We start from the raw sequence: 20,209 nt of genomic DNA, 5'->3' as shown, positions 1-20,209 counted from the left end.
TCTTCTCCACAATATAGCTTTTCCGTTTATGTGGATACATCGAGACCTCAATTAAACAACATTAAAGTTCCGATTTCTGCCTTTAATGATGGAATTCTTGAGACCTCAATTAAGCTTATCGAGGCTGCAATGCAGAAATGGTAACTTCATTAATTGACGATACTTGGTTGCTTGAGGAAGAAGTGTTGATAACATCTTCGAACGCTCTCACAACGAAGAAACCGGGTTCTTTAGGCTGATCCAATGGACTTTGGCTTCCCAGCATCATAACCACGGATGACATGTTTGGCCGATCGTCGGGGCATTGTTGAACACACAAAAGACTAATGTGGACACATCTCAATATTTGCGACATTGAACTCGAGTTTACCAAATATTCATCGACAATTTCTATGGTTTTATCGTCTTTCCATAATCTCCATGCCTTGAAATGATAAAACATTCGAGAAAAAGATAAGATTATTAACGGTTTGAAACTATTTATATATAAATAAGTGATGAAATTATTATTTCACAATTGCTCTCCTTACATGTCCCGTGAGATTAAGGTCGCGATCAGGATTGAAGAATCCTCGGTTTTTTCTCCCACTTATGATCTCTAGAACTAAAATTCCAAAGTTGAATACGTCCGATTTTACCGAGAAAAGCCCATCACCTGCGTATTCGGGTGACATGTACCCACTACATTTTGCATGATAGAGTCAATTGTCTATAAAATTTATTTATACACAAATCATTAATGAGGGTATAGTTAACTTACAATGTTCCAACAACTCTGTTCGTATTTCCTTCGGTTTGATTTTCTCCAAAACTTTTGGCCATTCCGAAGTCCGATATTTTTGGCATCATTTCGCTATCAAGCAATACATTACTCGCTTTGAGGTCTCGATGAATTATCCTTAATCTTGAATCTTGGTGAAGATAGAGGATCCCCCGAGCTATTCCGCAAATGATTTCAAATCGCTTATGCCAATCGAAAACCTTCTTTTTGGCCTCGTCTAAAAATTTATTTTAGTAGTACCATATTAGTCCATAAAAAAAAAGGAAGCAAAAAGATAAAACATATACCAAAAATGAAGAAGTCCAAGCTTTTGTTTGGCATAAATTCATAGATCAACATCTTTTCGTCTCCTTGAATGCAACAACCAAGAAGCCTCACAAGATTCCGATGCTGAAGTTTCGCGATTAGTATGACCTCGTTCTTGAACTCACTGATTCCCTGGCCTGAACATTTCGAAAGCCTTTTCACCGCAATTTCTTGACCACCTTTTAGAGTTCCCTGAATATTCAACAATTTTTTTCAACTTACTTCAATTTTTTTTTTTTTTTACTTCCACGAAAAAAATGTACTTCTTTTCAACTTTCATCATATAGTCTAATAAATTATTGTACGATATTTATCTGACCTTGTAGACAGGTCCAAAACCGCCTTCTCCGAGCTTATTTTCATTTGAAAAGTTTTCGGTGGCAGAACATATTGTAGCCAAGTCAAAGAGAGGAAGCTCTAGGCCTTCTTGATCATTTTCTTGTCTAATTTCTGTGGAACATGAAACTCAAGTCATATTGTCGTTTTGGGAGACTTATTTTTATGTAAAATGGCACTTCGATTCTTAAATATTTTCCCATCATTTCCCTGAATTTTTTTTATGTTGTCGTTTGTACCCTTCTGAAATGATTCGTTTATATTCTTGTAGCGAAAAACAACATGTTTCAAACTTGTAGGTAATTTTTACTGTGAATTTTGAATATGATTAATTGTGAAATGATCATATATATTTCTAATGTTTAAAATGAGTTCTAATGTTTGACATGTGCAGTTTTTCAGTACAACTACAAATATGAATGAATAATTATAGATGCCAAAAAATCAGTTCAGGAAAGTGATACAAATTTGAAGAATAAAAGTGCAATTACTGGATAAGTTCACTGTTAGCTTATACTACATATGTTATTTAATGAGAAAGAAAAAATATCATGTATATATATTAAAAAAAAAAAACTTAAGTGCAATTAACGATGCATATATAAAAGAAGAAATATCTTTCTTTGCAAATTGCAAAGAAAAGTAACTAGAAAACTTAAACAAATGAGATAACTAAATTTTAAATCATGTTAGAATGGGGAAGATAAACTCCTTTATATGGGAAGATGACTATAAGGAAATGGGATTCACAGAAGTTTAGCTATTTCGTAACTCGATGCTAATTAACCATATTGAAGGTTTCAAGAAAAAAAAAAAAAAAAAAAAAAAAAAAGCTTAATGCCTATTCAAATTTTCTGACATGATTATCATACTTAAATGATGACTACCTCAATAGGAACTTCCAATCATAGTTATTTATGTAATCTCTCAAGTTAGCATTTACCTTTCAAGAATTTTCGGCGTATAATCCAAAACCCGAATAAGATCATCACAAAAGCAGCTACGACAACTGCTGAGATTATCACGCTTTTGTGTTTTGAATTGACCTTCGCTGTAAAGAAAAAAAAAATTATTTATTGTGATTATAAGAAAAACTGTAAAGGATATATATCTAGAAGTTTTTTAATCAAAAACCTAGTTCGGAAGCCGAAACCCGGACGTGTAGATCTACGGGAAACCGTTGGATATCGATGAGATCGCCAAACCACAAGAAACAACCGCTTCCTTGGCCTCGAATGTCCGAATTCGAATAAGCCGAGCAAGAACAATTGTTCAAGCATTTAGCCCTACATTCCGTCAAGCTCATGCTTCGATCCACCCAAGAATACGCTGTGTCGGGTAGTTTCAGCCCCGTGAGCTTCACGAACCCGTCCCCTTTCGATTCCACGCAGCTCAGTGCAGCCCTTCTCACGCACCCGCTCGTCCGATTCCTCGAATCTCTGGCCGTAAACCCTCTAGTCAGACAATTACACGTCGGATTTTGTCCCGCCATGGCACAGATTCCGTTGGGCCCGCAAAACCCGTACTTCTCGCACTCCGCTTTCGGGGACCAATCCGAGCTCAACCAAGCCAGCTTCTCGTCGACCCAAACGAAGCGCCACGAGAGAGCGGACTCGTTCACGACCACTCTCGGGAAGAACTTCCCTTCGAATTTCACGCTGAATGTGAAGTAGACCTCGCGGTCGTCGAACAAGTAGCGATAGCCGTAAAAAGCATTGTCGTCCGTGGGAACTCCGCTGAAGCGGACTCCGTTCCACGGCCCGGGACGGTACACCTTCGAGCCTCGTTTCCGGTGGTAAATCTCGGGGCTCCCGTTCGAGTTCGTCTCGAACCCGTAGCTCGAACCCCCGTCGCACGGGTCGTCCGGGCTCTTCCAAGACGTGACTCGGCGGTTGATCCCGGCCCTGAAATCCCACCCGAGCTTCATCCCGGGAAGCACGGTGTCCGACGGGTGATCGAAGCTCTCCCACAAAACCGTCCCGTCTCGTTCGTCCCTCAGGACGAGGTTCCCGGAATCGAGAAGCTGAAGAACCGGCTTCTCGGCACGTTTCGACGAGTTTGTCGACCACACAACGGTCGCGTTTCTGTACAAGAGAACGGCGTTTCCCGAGCTGTCGAGCGACAATGATCCGGCGGTGGAGTCGTTGATCGGGTTGCACCGGTTCGCGACCCAAACGGCGATCATCGGAGGTGGGACTTTTGAGTACCAAATTCCGGCGTATCGGCTCTTTGAGTTATTTCCGGGGCTAAAGAAGCCAAACTCAAAGCTTCCTCCACTGGAGACAAGGGTTTCCCCATCGGCGATGGAATCGAATTGGGAAATTCTGTCAACTGATGAAGAAGTTGAACTGCATGAAAAAAGTGTAACGTATAGTATAAACGCTAAGGGGAAACTTGGTCCCATTGTTTTAGCTCTTTTTTAAATATCCTAATTTCTATATTTTACCCATTTCTTATAGTTGGTTCAAACTCAACCAGTTATAAAGGCAATGGGACCAAATAGTCATTAATTTTTTTTTATATATATATATATATATGAAATACGCACCTCTTTTGTTAAAGACAATTGAACCCTTAATTGATCATTAAAGAAATTGTATGAAATTTGATAAATAAAAAATAAAAAATTTACTGTGAGCGACAAGCGTCATAATGATGAAATAGACGTATATCCTCTTTCGGACCAACTACTTTAGCTAAAAAAATATGTAGTATTTTTCAACACTAATGACTTATTAATTGACCAATTTAATATGATATTGGATCGAAATAAAAACATTGAAATTTTTATAAAAAAATAAATAAATAACTATCGAAAAATCTAACACCGTCGATCCCATGACTCCATAAATGCTAAATTTGTTTTTATCATTTTATCACGGTATCATTTATTGAGACATAATATGTTGATTCATTCTGATCCGATCTAATAAGACCTGGTCATGTTCTAGTGAGGATATATAACCCGCAATTGTCAAGGCCGGTCTCGTAATCACTATAGAACATTAATGTTCATTTAAATCGAAGACTCCAGTATTTGACCGAGACATTGAAGACTCCATACACAAGCATTATCTGAATCAATCAACAGGCTAAAAGCTCATTTTTTTTTTTTTTAAGGCAGCTTTGCTGCAGTGGGGATTGAACCCACGACCTCCACACATGAGGTGGTGTGGAATTACCACTAGGCTATCCTAGGTACTCATTTGATAGCAAAAAAAACAAGGCCATTTTTTATTTAAATTTTAACTTATTTTTTATTGACCTTTAATCTTACCATTTAGTTTAGGATAAATTACACTAATGCTTCCTGATCTACTGACCACTTAACAAAGTCGTCCTTACTTTTTTTTTCCTAACAACACTAACCTTAAACTTTGATATTCGAGAATCATCCTGCAGTCTATTTTTTAGACGTTCTATTAGTTTTAGAGACATGTTTTTGTCACGTGTTATGTGAAATGGGGGTATTATGATAAATGACGTGCCTTGACAAAAAATGTATTAAAAAATAATTAAAAATCTCAATTTATGTTTGTTGCTCTTCACGAGCATTTCTTTTCGTTTGATTTTTTTTCTTTATTTTTATAAACAAAAGGGTATTTTGATAATTTCTCTTATTTTACCTAACACGTGACCAAAATGCGTCTCTAAAACTAACTGAATGTCTGAAAAATAGATGAAATAATGATTCTTGTAAGAATATCAAAGTTCAAAGTCGGTGTTGTAAAAAAAATTAGCGACGACATTGTTAAGTGATCAATAATTTTGGATACGTTGGTGTAATTTATCCTTTATTTTAATACAAAATGAAACATTACTTCTCCCATCTTTATATCTGCAGTTATTAATTTCATTTACAATTTCTCTTCGTTCTGTTTTGTTGTTTTATTCATTTTATTATTTTATCCCGTACATATTTTATTTAAATTAGTTTTTTTTTTGTTTTTTAAATCGTGTGCATTGCCAATTTCTTTTTTTAAAATTCGGTTTGAATATAAGCAAGGACTAATTATGTATAGTAAAAAAAAAATTGAATTGAGATAATGATACGATTAGAAGAAATAAAATGAAGAGAATAAAATTTGATGCAATCTCACAAAGAGTTCTTGCTGATGTTCAGAAAAAAAAAAATAATAAATAAAAAAAATATTAATTTAATGACAAAAAACCCTAATTTCTATTATCGATTTAGGCCTCAAAATCCATTAAGCTAACCTTGATTGAAGGTTTACTTACGAAGATTGGAGTGTGTGAAAGTATCATATGGGGTTCCATCTCAAAACCAATTGATAATGAGAGGAGTAACTCATGACCTTTATAAGCTCTTGTTAGTTCTCATTCACTTTCAATGTGCTATTTCTAACACGCCCCCTCGAGATGATGGTTGCGTTCGTTCATCTTGGGCCGAATCCCAACGATTGGATCGAATACCCGTTGGGCTTAATGAGCTCTCATATCATGTGAAAGTATCATGAGATTTCATCTCAAAACCAATTGGTAATGAGAGAAGTAACTCATGACCTTTAAAAGTTCTTGTAAGTTTTCATTCACTTTCAATGTGCAATTCATAACAGAGTGCATTTTTTCCAAGAGGCTTTAGTTAGTTGAAGTGGTCGGCTCTATCTCTATTCAATGAGATTTTCATATCCTTCATGGTCCAAATAAATTTAATATTTTTTCATTTTTCTACAGAAAAAGATTTTACTTTAACATGATCGGGTTGGTTTGTTTCAACTCAGACCTTTTCGGATTGTAATGAGGCGGGTTAAAAAAGAGTGCGGTTTGGTTTGGTTGATCGGGTTGTTTGGTTTGTCGGTTCTCATGAACATCCCTACCTCCAATCAAAATAAGCTTATTTAATCATTTTAATTTATTTTTAAATAAATATAAATTATTATTTAAATAAAATGATAACATGGCTTATTTTATTTGGAAGGACACAAAAAAATACAATAAAAAAGACAGAGGATCCGAGTTCCATTTATTTATTTATTTTAAAACATGGACGGTACCACGAAATTTATTAATAAGCGACGGAGAAAAACCGCGGTTACAGAGATATTTCTTAACAAGTAAACAGAGGTAAAGAATATAGATTACACAAATTTTCTTTTACAATCAATGATCGAATATGAGTTCCATTTATTAAGCTTTGAAATAGGATGCCCATCATGGGCTTTAATGAGAAGGCAATAGCCCCTTCGGTCTTCTTAGGTGGAAATTATATGAGCACGGATACAATTTAGACAAAAGTTATGGTGGAAAACAATGTTAACATAATTAGAAATAGTATTAAATTTGATAACATACTTATCAAATTTTCACAATATTAATTTGTTAGTCACCACATAAATATTCTCTAAATCTCCATTGTTTAAAGGCTATGCTCAAGTCCGTCAAGTCTAATTTTTTTTCGTTTTTTTAAATAATTTGTTTTTATGGTATACATAATTTCGTTTTAATGGATTCTAATTTTTCTAAACGAACTTCAGGACGTGCTAAATCTTTTGAGGAGCGCACAAGGACAAGTAGTGCGATTTGAAGCGTCGAGGCCATAAAGTCAAGAAGTTCGACTATTCCATGTAAGTGAGAAGACATAAGTCAACTACTTACCAAGCGAATAACCTTGTTTGTTTGTGCATTTATTTGTTAGTAAACAAGAGTAGGAAAAGCCTTAAAAGACACAAACACTAAATATTAAGGCTTCGGCCACTATTTATGCAAAACTTAGTTCGGGTTTTACCCGTAGGTTCAAATGCTAATTTGAACCAGCTACATTCTTATTTGTTGTAGCTAGATCTCTCTACTAACCATAGGGATATGTTAGATCAGAGGTGTTAGGAGAGCAGAAACGGACTCTCGGATTCGAACCGATGGTAGAAGTACTAGGAGTCACATCCCGAGTCTTCAACCTAAAATACTTAACGAGCAAGAAAAGGGAATCAATAATTCTTTCGGGATTTAACCCGAGACGCCCTCCTGTATATTCTTAGTTGTGTACTCTATACGCTAGAGTACCCAAAGATTAAAAACGTTGTCGGTGGTACCCACAAGTCAATGACTTGTATTTAGCGGACTTAAAAGTCTGTGCGCTGAGTACTCATTACGCAATGGGTGAAGGGCACGATTTTCGAGCTCGTTGCGAGACTGGAGACTCGACGGTAGCTGATGCAGCACCGTATGTCGGAATGGGTGAAGGTCGCGATTCATGAGCTCATTGCCGTCAGAGCCCAGTATGCGCTGACGTCATAATAAAAATGGTACCACTAGTGGATCCCAGACAAAACGAAAACTCTTAGGCCAGCGAAAGACTGCTACTCGAAGTCTGAAGTTGGTCTCTTGTCATTCCGGAGGTTATGACAGAGAGATGTATAACCTTGCAGAGTGACAAGTGTTAGCTAGGATGTGATCACACATTATGCATGCTATAGAACTAGCGGCATTTGCATCCTGCATTCTTCTGTGATTGTTTGCACGTCACATGGCTCTGCATTAAATGTTTTCCTTTCATAGGTTAGACTCCCACTTGCTGAGTCAATCGACTCATAGTTTTATGACCCTTGGTAATGTAGATAAGGGCAAATCGGCAATACTATGAGAAGTTGAAGACTGCAACCGGGCATATATCTCTTGACCTATGGGCTAATGGGTACTCACTCGGGAATAAACTACTATATTATAGATTTTGTCAAACTCTGTCTAAACAACGCTCCCAGACTATCTCATGTGTGTGTGTGTGTATATATATATATATATATATATATATATATATATATATAATTGGGAGCTTGTGAATAAATAAGAGTCGCTATAAGACTCAAAGTTCTAAACTAAATCGCGAAAATTTTTATGTGATTTCTATAACCACATATATGTGTATAATATTCCGCACTTTTAATTATGTAAAATATTTACTTATCGTATGTTTAATTAATTATATTTCCGCCTTATTTAAATTTATTTAAATCATGAGATGATATTATATTATATTATGGAGTGAGTCGCGGCTCGCGGGTGAGTTGACGACGCTCGCGGGTCGTGACATCAAACCTCAACTTGGTCAATTTTCTAACTTGCAATAATATTATTTTGTAGAAAAAGTCCAAATAGAACAAAGCCAATCAAGCCAAAGACTACACAAAGTCAGCAAGAGACGATGTCATTTGCTCACTATTGTTAGATGAACGTAAGTTTTAATTAAAATATAATTTATTCAACTTATTTAACAAGTATACACTAATTCGTTTTCTACTTTTGCAGAGCCTCCTTGTTGGTTTGATACTCGGACGCTCGCCGCGTGGGACAAACTCCATCAAACCACAACTAGGGAATGGACTACGCCGGCTGCTGAAGAGCATTATGTAAGTTTAATTTTATTTACACTAACACATCATGTTTTAATTATTGTAGTTAATTTTGTAACAATTGTATATAGGCCTGGATCATAGATCAAGTAGCTGATATAGACGACAAGCTCATGAGCGAGGGGAATCCCCGAGCAACGACGCTATGGAGCAGGCTGCGATGTCTATTGTTCTCGGCACGCGACGTGACTGGGCTACAGAGATAGGTTGATTGATCTCTCGTTCGAATCTGCTAGAAGCCTAGACTCACGACATTGAGGCTGGACCTTTATCAGCTCAAGTTGAGGAGGAGCCCGAGTGGGACGCATAGATGTCATCGCTACGGGAGCAGTGAGAGATCTAGCCGGTGCGTACGATGCCTTTTCTAGGGGAACGTTTGACCCGGAGCTTGCATCGAGGTTGAGCCAGATTGCAAGCCAGTACGGGTCGACGTCATCGAGCTCCCAGCATACATCCGAGCACACCCATGCGGAACAGCGACGATCACCCGATGATTCTTCATCTTCATCGGCTCGAGCTGGTAGAGGACGTCGCGGCCTTGAGCATGATGAACCCGGATATGGACAAGTTAGAAGACGCGGAGGACGCGGAGGAACTTCCAATGTTGATCGCGATTATTATTACACTTTTAGTTATGTTCTCAATATTTTTATTTTGTTTTTATATTGTCTTAACTTTTGATTAGATTTATTATATGTTATGAATGAATGAAACTTTGTTATTAATGAAATTTTTAGTTTCATGTATTTGAAAGGTAAATTAAATGAAACGAAATCGAAAATAAATTAATATGTAATCCGAAAATATATTTATAAAAAAAAAACGATATTAGAAGCGACAATCTGCTTCTACTACCGCTTCTAAATACTTTTCGTGAAAGTGGCGGTAATACGTTAGAAACGACAATCTGCTTCTAATGTCGCTTCTAAATTATTCCCGCCATTTGGCAGGAGCCATTTTCGGCGCCAAAAATTTCAACTTAGAAGCGACGTTGGAGGCAACAAGTCGCTTATAAAAATGTCGCTTCTAATATTAGAAGCGAATGACCATTAGAAGCGACATTTATGCTTTTAGAAGCTACTATGTAATAGTGGACCGGAACGTTTTAGACATATTTTTATTTATTGTTTTAAATACTAACCGATTATGTTTGATCTAAACCGCGTTATAAAAATTTTACGCCGGACTGGATTGTTTAAAGAGATTTGTAACTAACTATGCCACTTTAAACATGTGATTTCGAATCTAGCCTATGTTTGACAATTTTTAGGGATATAGCCAAATGACTTATGTGGCAATAATTAAGGTCTGATTTGCCCTTATTTATTAACAAATTCGTCACTTTCTCTCTCTCTTTTTTTTCAAATAATTTTTTTTGCATCAAAACTTCAAAAATTCGTATCTTTCTCATACGAACTCGAGACTGAGTGATTTCAGATCCTACAAATCCGTGGCGTCGATATCTTCAAAAATAGACCCATTGTGTTTGATGAAAAATTATGTTTAATGCATCATAGTTACGTTTCCATTTATTTTTTTGATAATTTCAAAAATTTCCAGTTATTTCCATATTTAAGGTAGTAACGTGATTTTTCTACATCTATGGTATTAAACATGATTTTTCATCAAACACAATGGATCTATTTTTGAAGATATCGGCGTCACGAATCCGTAGGATTTGGAATCACTCAATTTCGAGTTCATATGAGATAAATATGGTTTTTTGAAGTTTTTATGTAGAAAAATGTAGGAAAAAAATAGGAGAGGGAAAATTACGAATTTGTTAATAAATAAGGGCAAATCGGACCTTAATTATTGCCACATAAAACTATTGGTTATTTCGCGAAAAATTGTGAAACATAGGCTAAAAACAAATTTCATAGTTTCATTTTGGCTATTTTGATATACTGCCCTTGTTTAAAACTACAAATCGGACTGGTGAAATTTTAAACCGTTTAAAATTGTACCATTGATCTAAAAGTCAATGATCCGATCTGATTTACGGTTTCACCAATTTTTTTGCGCCATCTTTTACTATTACCATTTTCATTTTAGTTTTACAGTTGAACCAAACATCCATAACATAATTAATAAGTAGCAAAAATATTTTCAACTTTTGTCAATAGAATGATGACACGTGACATATAAATCCTTTCCTCGCGCGCCTCTATCTTCGTTGACAATGGGTCTGATAAAAAAAATGGCAATGACAATGGGCAATTGTGGAACCCACTGCATTTTTTCTTTCTCCCTGTTTTACATTTTCTTTCCCGTACTTGATTGCAGAAAAAAAAAACACCAACCATTGAAAAGAAAGAAAGTAAATGATTAATGCATGATGAACTCTACTATAATATATTAAACAAACTTTAATTTGTAGGTATAATCATTCTAAATTGATATTAACTATTCTAAACAAAAAAAAAATTAGAATAAATGTCATATAAAATCCAAGCCCTTTTCTCTCTAAAAAACCCGTAGATAAGGAGAGTCTGATTGTTTCGATCAATGGAGGACTCTCGACTTAAGATAAAATAATTTTATTTTTTCATGTTTTTTAATTATGTTTCAGTAATCCAAACTTATAAAATATGACTTTTGGTATCGCACGATCTATTTTGAATTTTTTGTCAAATCTGAATCTCAGAACTAAGATATGAATTTTTTTTTCTTTGGGCGTGGATCTCTCGGACAAAATCCCTAATGGTTATAGTCATATGATAATGACTGGTTACCTGCATAGACGGATAACCCACATGTTATTTTGTTGTATTTATGGTTGTTTGTGGTCCACATTTTATCTTCTTCTTGTAAAAAAAATTGAATTTCCTTTGCCCTAAATTTTTTAAGAATTAATGACATTTTTGGTCCCTCATCTTTGACCACTTTAAAAGTTACACCCCGAACGAAAAAAACTGCTTTATCAATCCTTTATGATAGTCATTTTTTTTCACTTTCAGTCCTTCTGTTAAAAAAACCGTCAAAACAGATGAAAAATGGATCATGTGCTGATCATGTGCTTATCATGTGCTTTTTAAATGAGGACAAAATCGTAATTTAATAATAAATTAAAAAACAAATCATATTACAATAAAATTAATAAAATAAAAAATAAACCATCACAGTATCCTCTTCGACAGCGAGCGGTGGTTCGAAATCCTCATCCTCAGCTCTGTCGCCGCCGACAGCGAGCAGTCGTTCGAAATCCTTGCTCTTGCTCTCGATGTAAACGTCGGGTTCTTCGTTCATAGACTTTCGCTTGGCCTTCTTCAAACTAGCCCTCATCGTAGAACCGCCATTACCGACCAGGATCTCCAAATCCTTCGTCCTGTTCGTCTCTCTGTGCTCTCTCAAAGTGAAATCCCAAGACGAATCGCGAAATATCAGTCCTCCTCCTTTGTTGCTATCCCCACCACAGTTCAACAGTTCTAAAAATTCCTTGTCTGTTTCCACAAACCCAGTATCCAATTTCTCACCCTCGCACATGTTTCTGAAGTAATTCAAAAAAGACAAAAAAAATTGAGGGATTCTAGAAGATGCTTCAAACTTCGATCAAGCTCCAGGTACAACGATAATACGAGGGAATCAGTAATTTCCAGACCAAAACTCACAAACCTCTCATCAGCAAAGAAGAAACTTCATTGCCAAGGTCGGTCTCAAAATGTCGGCTTACAGCTGGAAGAAGTTCGACGAGGACGAGGACCGACCTGAGAAGCCCTGCAGCTATGGAGTCACCGAGATGCGAGGTCCAAATTACAATCTCCTCAACCAAAACCTTCTACATGTAATTCGTTTTTCTTTGCATTGTAGTCTTTTTACTCTGTTTTTTCTTCGAATTCAATCATCCCTCAAATGTCTCGTCATTTTTGTTCGTTGCTTCATTTTCGCGTTCTCAATCGCCCCGACCACCGTCGATCTCTTCTTCTACACCACTATTCCTCCCTCCGTCGACTCTCCGATCGCGCGAATCGCCGATTCGACTGTCTCGCTCTCGTAAAACTCCACCATCTCCGGCTTCCCCATCGTCAAATCGCCCACCACGTGGTATAGAAACACAGACGCCATAGTTGAACCTTGCGAAATCAAAATCCAAGCAATTAAAATTAAAATTTCTCTGATCGTGCATCGGAACTAAAGAAAACGAAACTGAAATACCTCGATCAGCCTCAGATCAGCTCAGCTCCGCGAATTTCCCTTCCCTTCGGAAAGTAAGCGTCTTGATTTTCCTTCACCAATCTTCTTTTTTTCTTCTTCTTGCTCAGTCAGAGAGAGAAGATGTATTTATTTATTTATCTATTAACAATATTAGGAAGTATAATAGTTAAGGGTATTTTGATAATTTCCTTTTTTTGTTCTACACGTGAGAATTTTCAGTCAATTTTAACAACAATGCTAACAGAAGGACTGAAAGTGAAAAAGTGACTATCATAAATGATTGATAAATCAGTTTTTTTCGTTCGGGATGCAACTTGTTAAAGTGGTCAAAGATGAGGGACCAAAAATGTCATTTATCCATTTTTTAATTCAAGCTTTTGACTTTTATCAATATATTTTTTTAAGCAACCCTTTATAAAAAAAAAAGATAAATTACAAATTTAAGACAAAATGTAAAAAGATATTAACTTTTTTTTTTTATCTATCTAATATTTTCATATCAATTATGGTCTCATGTATTTCTCTAATCATTCCCACCGCTTAAGCAAATAAATAGATTTTGTTTCAATTTGTACTTCATTTTTGTCTAATTCTCCCTCCCTCTATATCCTTCCTGCTTTCCTCTTTATTTTTATAATTAATATTCTATCTCCGTAATCTATTATTCTTCTTCTTCATCATCTTCTATATATATATATATATATATATATATATATATATATATATATATATATATATATATATATCTTTTATTTATTATGATTCTTTTTCTCTTTATATTTTAATTTTAATTGAAATTTTTTCTTTTTTCTTTCAAATAAAAAGATGTTTTGAGAGTATTAATTAAATGGATTTCTAATTTTAACATCTCTCTATATTTTATTCTACAAATTATTTAATTCCTTTTTTAACTTTTTATGTCAAAATAAAAAATTAAAATCATATAAATACATACTTGAAGAACATTGAAATCGAAATTATATAATTACGCGTGTAACGCGTTTCTAAAACTAAAACTAGTACCCTAAGAAGTGGCATTCAATATTCACTATATATACATCATAAAATATTCCCAATTGCAATTTGAGGGCATTTAAGGAATTTAGTCTCCGTATATATACATCCATATAGAGCTCGTGACACGTGCCTTTTTTTTTTTTTTTTTTTAAATGAACGGATGTAAGAATAATGGACTCCATATAATTCATAAAAGTAATAGTTCTATATTACTCTTTATAAACTATAAACAATCAGGTTTCTCTAACAAATATCTACGAATCTACAGTTATATAACCAATCAATCAATGGTGTATTGAAGAACAATCAGCAATATGGCTTTCCAATCCCTAGCACTACTCAAAATCAATGACCTATCCTTCCTCGTCCTTTCACTTTCGATTCCATTATTGCTTGCCTCAATTTTCTATCTCCACGGCAGAGTCGTTGGTCAAAAGTCAAAGTTACCTCCGTCTCCGCCGAGGCTCCCACTAATCGGAAACCTCCATCAGCTAGGGAAAATCCCACACCACTCTCTCAAAGCGCTCACCGACAAATACGGCCCGGTCTTGTATCTGAAGCTAGGGCAAGTCCCAACTCTTGTCGTTTCATCTCCGGATATTATCCGAGAGATCGTCAAGTCTAACGACATAGTCTTCTCAGGTCGACCCAAAACACTAGCAAGCGACATCCTTCTCTATGGAGGCAACACCGTGGTTTTCGCTCCCTATGGCGAGTATTGGAGAGAAGCTCGGAAAATTTGCATGGTAAACCTCTTGAACCTCAAGATGATTAAATCCTTTCAGCAAGTTAGAGAGAAAGAAGTCGGTGTTATAGTCCATAGGGTTAGAAAAGCTTGCTATGATAATAATGGGGTAGCTATAGATCTGAGCCAGGTTTTGATTGAAGCCTTGAACAATATAGTCTCGGAATGTATTTCGGGGAAAAGTTATCGGAAGGAGGACGATCCGGTGAACAATCTTGGAGAGCTCACGAAAAAATTATCCGCTCATCTTATGTCCCCAAGCGTCGGAGATTTCTTTCATTGCCTGAGATGGGTCGATGTAGTTAGTGGTTTGGTTGGTAGATTCAGATCAACTTCTGTGGAATTAGAAGCTTTCGTTGACCGTATAATTGAAGAACATAAGGCTTCTAGATTGGGATCAGACACCCAAGACTTTTTGGATGCTCTACTTCAGATGCAGCAGGATTCGAATCCAGCTCTTAAGTTCACTGGAAACCAAGTTAAGGGAATCATTCAGGTCTCTCTCTCTCTCTCTCTTCATTTGCAAATATTCTATCAGCCACTTAAAAAAAACAAAAAGCACTTTTGAATGTTAAGTTTTTGCTCTTGATCGAAGCTTGATGGTCAGAATTATCTTGTCCCAAAACAGTAATTAACTTACCCCTTGGTGACTATTTTTTAAAAATGATCTTTATTTTCATTTGCCATAGTTCACTATTTCCAGTTTCACTTTGGAACTCTTTATAGAAAATAACCAACAATCTACTTAGTAAGTAGTACTTATGGATCAATTTTTTCATTAATATATTCTTTAGAGACATAATTTCATTGTCCAAATTTTTATATAATATATATCCTTATGGTTTAGTCATTTTTCTTTTATTTGTTTCTGTCGAAATGTATTCTTAAAATCTAAAGCTTTATTATCATTTTTAAATTTCAAAATTACGATTCTTTAATTGATACCGAACTATATAATTCACTAAAATAATGAGCATATTTATTTTGTTTACTTTATTAATCTTCTTGCACTCATAGACAAAGCTATATACACTTGAGAGGGCACTTTAGTCCCCCCAACTCTATTTTCTTTCCTGAAGTTTTATAATTAAACTATAATAATACACCAATACATCAAATTTACAAGTAAAAATGTATGAATACTATAACAATTAGATCTATAATGCTAAAAATTTACAAAATAGTAGTACTGTTGCTATTTTTCTATTTTCAAAAACTCAAAAAACCTTGTCATTTTGTTTAATAAATTAAAATTTTTGCCTATTTTCTTAATAAAAAATTAGAATGACCAAGTCAAATTTATTTTTTTATTTTTTATGTATCTTTAATCATAATATTATTATTTTTATGTGAATTAGATCCCCCTCGAACAACTATATGGCTTCGTCCCTGCTTAAACAAGTATCATGATACTCTTGTTTAATCTTATCATAAATACATGCAGGACATGTTCACTGCAGGACTCGACACTACTTCCTCCACGAGCATATGGGTAATGGCCGAGTTGTTGAGGAATCCGAGGGCAATGATGAAAGCTCAAGAAGAGGTCAGAAAGATCGGAGCCGAGAAAAAAAAGATAGACATGAACGACATCGATCAAATGTATTACCTAAAAAATGTCGTCAAAGAAACCCTAAGGCTACACCCTCCAGCTCCTCTACTTGTCCCTCGCGAAACCAGTGCAAGGGCTAATATTGGAGCCTATGAAATCCCGGCCAAGACGAGAATCTTAGTCAACGCTTGGGCGATCCAGAGAGACCCAAGTCTATGGGACGACCCCGAGAAGTTCATTCCGGAGAGGTTTGAGAAAAGTCCGCTGGATTATTTTAGCGGGGATGACTTCCGGTTCATTCCGTTCGGGTTCGGAAGACGAATATGCCCCGGATTGGCTTTTGGCTCTTTTAGCGTTGAATATGTGATTGCTAATATGCTCTACTGGTTTGATTGGGAATATCCAGAGGAAAGAGGATCGGTTGAGAATACGGACATGAGTGAGGTCTATGGAATCTCTGTTCATAAGAAGTTTCCTCTTCATGTTGTGCCCATACAGTTCTTCCCTTGATAGTTCCGTATGCCTTATTTATTTTATATATTATTGTTTGCTCGTGAAAAGAGGATCGGCTCTGCGTTTATGTTTTCTTTGTCAACATTTTGCTTTTCTTCAGTTATATGAGGCCTTTGTTATTGGTCCTGGTTTGGTGACTCACTTTCGCCGTAGACTTATTTGTACTGTCAGGGTTTTACTTGTGTGTTAGCAAGTCTTCTGAAAATTTACTCACCAGAGACTTCTGCTCAACAGCCTCCATTTTGGGTGATTGTTATCCATTCTGAAAATAACGACACATATATGATTCAATTTATGGGACTTAAAAATTGTATTTGGTGTACTGTGTACACCTTTTGAATTTCTTGTCCGTAATGTCATAGCAACCACTACTACAAAATACCTATTAGAAGTCGCTATATTTGCGTCGCATACATTTTTGAGCGACGCATAACAGTATTTTTTGGAGCTCGTTTGACGTGGAAAAGATTAAAATTAAGGTATTTTAATTTGATTGGGCCACGTGGCCTTGCGTCGCTCAAAAAGCAAGCGACGTGGGGCGTCGCTCGCTTTTTGAGCGACGCCAGGCCACGTGGCATGGGGCGTCACTCGGTTTTTGAGCGACGCCAGCTCACTGAGCGACGCCAGATCCACGTGACGTGGCGTCGCTTAAAAAGATTTTAGGGTTTTTTTAGGTTTTTTTTGTTTTTATTTTTTTTATTTCATGATGTTATGGGTAAAGATTCTTAGGTTTTTTTTATTGATTTCGGTGTGAAGGATGTACATTTGTTGTTATTTACCGCCGTCCATTTTGATCTTCTTCATCATGCTATTCCGAGAAGCAAGAACGTCACGAGCCATCAAGGTGCCGGCTCGAGAAAGAATCACCGGGAGAGAGAGAGAACACACAAAACGGGGAGTCGGAATCTCACAGAGATTTGGTGAGAAAATCAAACCCGAGTTGGATTTTTGGAAATCTAGGGTTTTGCTCTTAGATTGAGAATTTTGATTTCTGGTTGGGATTTGTAAAATTGAAGTGGATTTGATATGGATTAGTAACCGAATAGTATTGATTTGCGCTTGGAATTGTGAATTGAAAGCATTTGTTTGAGTTTCTCATGAATTTTGGACGAGATTTTAAATTTAGGGTTTATGAATGTTTGAAATTGGGGGTTCTTAATTTTGAATATGATATAGAGATTCTGAGATTATTTTTATTTTTTAAATATTAAAAAAAATATTTTTGGAGTCGCTCAATTTTTGAGCGACGTCAGCCTGGAGTCGCTCAAAAATTGAGCGACTCTAAAAACCTGGCGTCGCTCAATTTTTGAGCGACTCCAGGCTGGCGTCGCTCAGTTTTTGAGCGACGCCAGTCTGACTCCAGGTTATTAAGCGTCACAAATAAAAAGAGCGACGCCCAATTAAAAAAACCCGCCAATCCAACGTGGCGCTTACGTGGAGCGTCGCTCGGTCATAAGCGACGCCCAAACCTTTGGGCGTCACTAACATATGCGTCGCTCAAAAAGCGACGCCCAAAATATAACGCGTCGCTTTTTGAGCGACTCTAAAAGGGTATTTTGTAGTAGTGAACGTGTAAAGTATATAAAGAAAGGAGCAGATTTTCTAGCCCAAAAGTTATGAAAATATCTCAATTATATCTGCTAGTTAAAAAATATCCAAAATTAGACTTTTGTACCAATTTTGGACAAAAATACCCTTAAGTCAAAATAAATCATCTCTCAATCTCTTTCCATCTCTTTCATTCTCACTCTCACTTTCTCTCCACACCAAAGAACACCAAATCCGACGTGAGCCCCATTCCGACGCCCAACCACATCAAATCCGACGAGTTTCAACGCCCACCACACCAAATTCGACCGAATTGGAGGTGAATTTTTTTATTTTTTTTAAGGTTGATTTGAATGAGATTTGGAGGTGATTTTTTTTTTTTTTAAATCTGGGAATTTCCGATGAAGATCATCGGAATCCATCGGATTCGGTCGGATCCGACCGAATCCGATGGTCTTCATCGGAAATTTCCGATGGATTCCGACGAAGACCATCGGAATCCATCGGATTCGGTCGGATCCGACCGATTCTGATGGTCTTCATCGGAAATTCCCAGATTTAAAAAAAAAAAAAAAATCACCTCCAAAGATGGATTCCGACACGTTCCGACAAGTTCCGATGGATTCCGACACGTTCCGACGAGTTTCCGAAACCCTAAAAAACTATGGAATTTTTTTCAAAAACGATGCGAAACCCTCAAAATCGAAGCTAAACATATATCCAAATTCCTTAAAAAATATATATATTCGGGGCGTTGCCCCGAACCCCACGAGCTCAGTGGTGAGCTCGACCAGTGAAAGTTCTAATCCTAGCGCAACCAATTCGAAGGTGACAAAAATTGTGATGAAGAGGATTTAAAAATGAGAGGAATATGGGTTATTTGAATTTCAAGAGCATTTTTGTCCGAAAAGTGTCCAAAAGTCCAATATCATATATTATTAAACTAATGGGTCTAATATTGATATTTTCATTGTTTTTAGGTCTAAAAAATGAAATTTCTCTATGGTATGCCTGAAAGTACCTGCTCCGTTATTTAATTAAAATATTAAAAGACCCATGAAGAGTAAGAAGGGTTGGATCAAGTCTACCTACTTAATTAAAAGACCCATGAACACGAAGAAGGATTGGATCAAACCTACCTACTTAATATATATATATATATATATATATATATATAGCCAACCGCAATGAATATAATAAGGTACGAGCTAGATTTATAAAAAGGATCTCTCACTATTTCTGTCCAAGTCAAAAAAGTTAATGGCTACTTCTGACGAAATCATTCGGCCAACAGCTGATTTTCATCCAAGTGTTTGGGGTGATTATTTCCTAAAATATCCTCACGATTCCACTGTACGTGAATGAGGTGACATCACATTAATTACGATCAGTCGTAACACTATTGTTATATTAATGAATAGGGTTTATTTTACTAGGAGCGAGTTCAATATTAATACGCGTTACAAGGAAATAATTTTAAATACAACTTACGGTAGTATGTGGGGAATCAAAAGAAACTTACGATAATATGTTGTTAATTACTGTTATTAGTTTAGGAAGTTGACGAGGCAACAGAACAGCAAGTCCAAAAACTGAAAGACGAAGTGAAGAAGATGCTTGAAGGTGTTGACCTGTCACTAAAGAACCTAGAGTTGATTGACGATGTCCAACGGTTAGGATTCTCATATCATTTTGATGATGAGATTGCTGAGATCCTAAGGAAAATGAAGGACACCAGGGTTGATGAATTCACTACAGACTCTTCACTACAGAACCTTCATAGCATTTCACTTTGGTTTCGGTTGCTCCGACAAGAAGGGTATAGCGTATCAAGCGGTAATATATATTATATGCTTCAAGTTTATTTCGTCTCTAAAATTATAATAGGT

At 36.2% G+C, this 20,209-nt stretch overlaps 2 protein-coding genes and 1 pseudogene across 2 annotated transcripts in view; 2 read left to right on the top strand and 1 right to left on the bottom strand.

The window, feature by feature from the left end:
- LOC149398364 (G-type lectin S-receptor-like serine/threonine-protein kinase At4g27290) lies at positions 1–3,830 on the bottom strand. The gene is made up of 7 exons (XM_089615768.1): positions 2,558–3,830; positions 2,363–2,474; positions 1,407–1,539; positions 1,069–1,279; positions 761–998; positions 531–681; positions 1–424 (listed from the first exon to the last, which is right to left on the bottom strand). The coding sequence occupies exons 1-7, from the start codon at positions 3,825–3,827 to the stop codon at positions 116–118; spliced, it is 2,424 nt and encodes an 807-aa protein (XP_089471894.1). The 5' UTR covers positions 3,828–3,830; the 3' UTR covers positions 1–115.
- A 10,446-nt stretch (positions 3,831–14,276) lies between these two features.
- LOC149398363 (phenylacetaldehyde oxime monooxygenase CYP71AN24 pseudogene) lies at positions 14,277–17,063 on the top strand (annotated as a pseudogene).
- Positions 17,064–19,580: 2,517 nt separating this feature from the next.
- The window catches only part of LOC149398362 (putative terpene synthase 2), a 40,160-nt gene continuing 39,531 nt past the window's right edge, over positions 19,581–20,209 (top strand). The window contains exons 1-2 of the mRNA XM_089614568.1: positions 19,581–19,673; positions 19,877–20,156. Coding sequence (XP_089470694.1) covers positions 19,581–19,673; positions 19,877–20,156 — 373 coding nt within the window. The remainder of the gene's footprint in view (positions 19,674–19,876; positions 20,157–20,209) is intronic.

The sequence above is a fragment of the Urtica dioica genome, chromosome 5 (genome assembly GCF_054948205.1).
Source record: "Urtica dioica subsp. dioica isolate 48M chromosome 5, U.dioica_male_clone48M_v1_H2, whole genome shotgun sequence".
NCBI classification, from domain to species: domain Eukaryota; kingdom Viridiplantae; phylum Streptophyta; class Magnoliopsida; order Rosales; family Urticaceae; genus Urtica; species Urtica dioica.
This window is presented reverse-complemented; position numbering and strand designations above follow the sequence as displayed.

Bases quoted from the DNA above. Each gene is read 5' to 3' on its own strand.
- LOC149398364 (XM_089615768.1), bottom strand. From the start codon at position 3,827: ATGGGACCAAGTTTCCCCTTAGCGTTTATACTATACGTTACACTTTTT. The intron at 2,475-2,557 runs GTTTTTGATTAA...TTTTCTTTACAG, and splicing joins GGTTTCGGCTTCCGAACTAG to CGAAGGTCAATTCAAAACAC. The intron at 1,280-1,406 runs GTCAGATAAATA...TTGAATATTCAG, and splicing joins GTTTTGGACCTGTCTACAAG to GGAACTCTAAAAGGTGGTCA.